At 43.0% G+C, this 747-nt stretch overlaps 2 protein-coding genes across 2 annotated transcripts in view; both read left to right on the top strand.

Moving 5' to 3' along the window:
• Nucleotides 1-509, top strand: part of LOC119581669 (rhodopsin-like) — a 1,502-nt gene extending 993 nt beyond the window's left edge. The window contains exon 2 of the mRNA XM_037929793.1: nucleotides 1-509. This exon is cut by the window's left edge and continues 715 nt beyond it. Within this exon, the coding sequence (XP_037785721.1) occupies nucleotides 1-410 (410 nt within the window). The 3' untranslated portion in view covers nucleotides 411-509.
• LOC119581671 (rhodopsin-like) overlaps nucleotides 1-747 on the top strand; it is a gene marked incomplete in the record, with an annotated part of 13,440 nt that overhangs the window by 6,398 nt on the left and 6,295 nt on the right.

Genomic DNA, 747 nt, shown 5'->3' with positions numbered 1-747 from the left:
AGGCTGTTGCTGCTCACGAGAGGGGAATGCGCGAACAGGCCAAGAAGATGGGAGTCAAGTCTTTGAGGAGTGAGGAAGCCCAGAAGACCTCTGCTGAGTGCCGCCTCGCCAAGGTTGCTCTTATGACCGTCACCCTGTGGTTCATGGCCTGGACCCCCTACTTCATCATCAACTGGGGAGGCATGTTCAACAAGCCCATGGTTACTCCTTTGTTTTCCATCTGGGGCTCCGTCTTCGCCAAGGCCAACGCCGTCTACAACCCCATCGTGTACGCCATCAGCCACCCCAAGTACCGTGCTGCCCTTGAGAAGAAACTGCCTTGCCTTGCTTGCGCTACTGAGGGCCAAAATGGCTCTGATGTCAGTTCCACTGGCACTGTACAGGTCTCCGAGAAGGCTGAATCTGCTTAAGAAACCGACAGAAATCTCAACATTTCACTTTTGAATTTCTGAAAAATGAAGTACAATTTCCTTTTTTTTCTTAACTAAAATAAAAGTCTACGAATTTTTTCCAATTGTCCTCATATCATGCGTACGTACAAATGTCTACGATTTTTTAAATGCAGAAAATGATATTTGGATAAACAAATATAAGAAAAACCTATCATATATAAAATAAAGAAATGAATAGAAATAAAGATATATTGTTATTTTTACTTACTGTAAGTAAGTAAATGGGGGCCAGTCTGAATATTCCTCCATTTGGCCATCTCTTTCTCTCTTCTAATGTCTAACATGTTTAAAGATG

This window comes from Penaeus monodon, chromosome 15 (genome assembly GCF_015228065.2).
Source record: "Penaeus monodon isolate SGIC_2016 chromosome 15, NSTDA_Pmon_1, whole genome shotgun sequence".
Classification (NCBI taxonomy): Eukaryota; Metazoa; Arthropoda; class Malacostraca; order Decapoda; family Penaeidae; genus Penaeus; species Penaeus monodon.
This window is presented reverse-complemented; position numbering and strand designations above follow the sequence as displayed.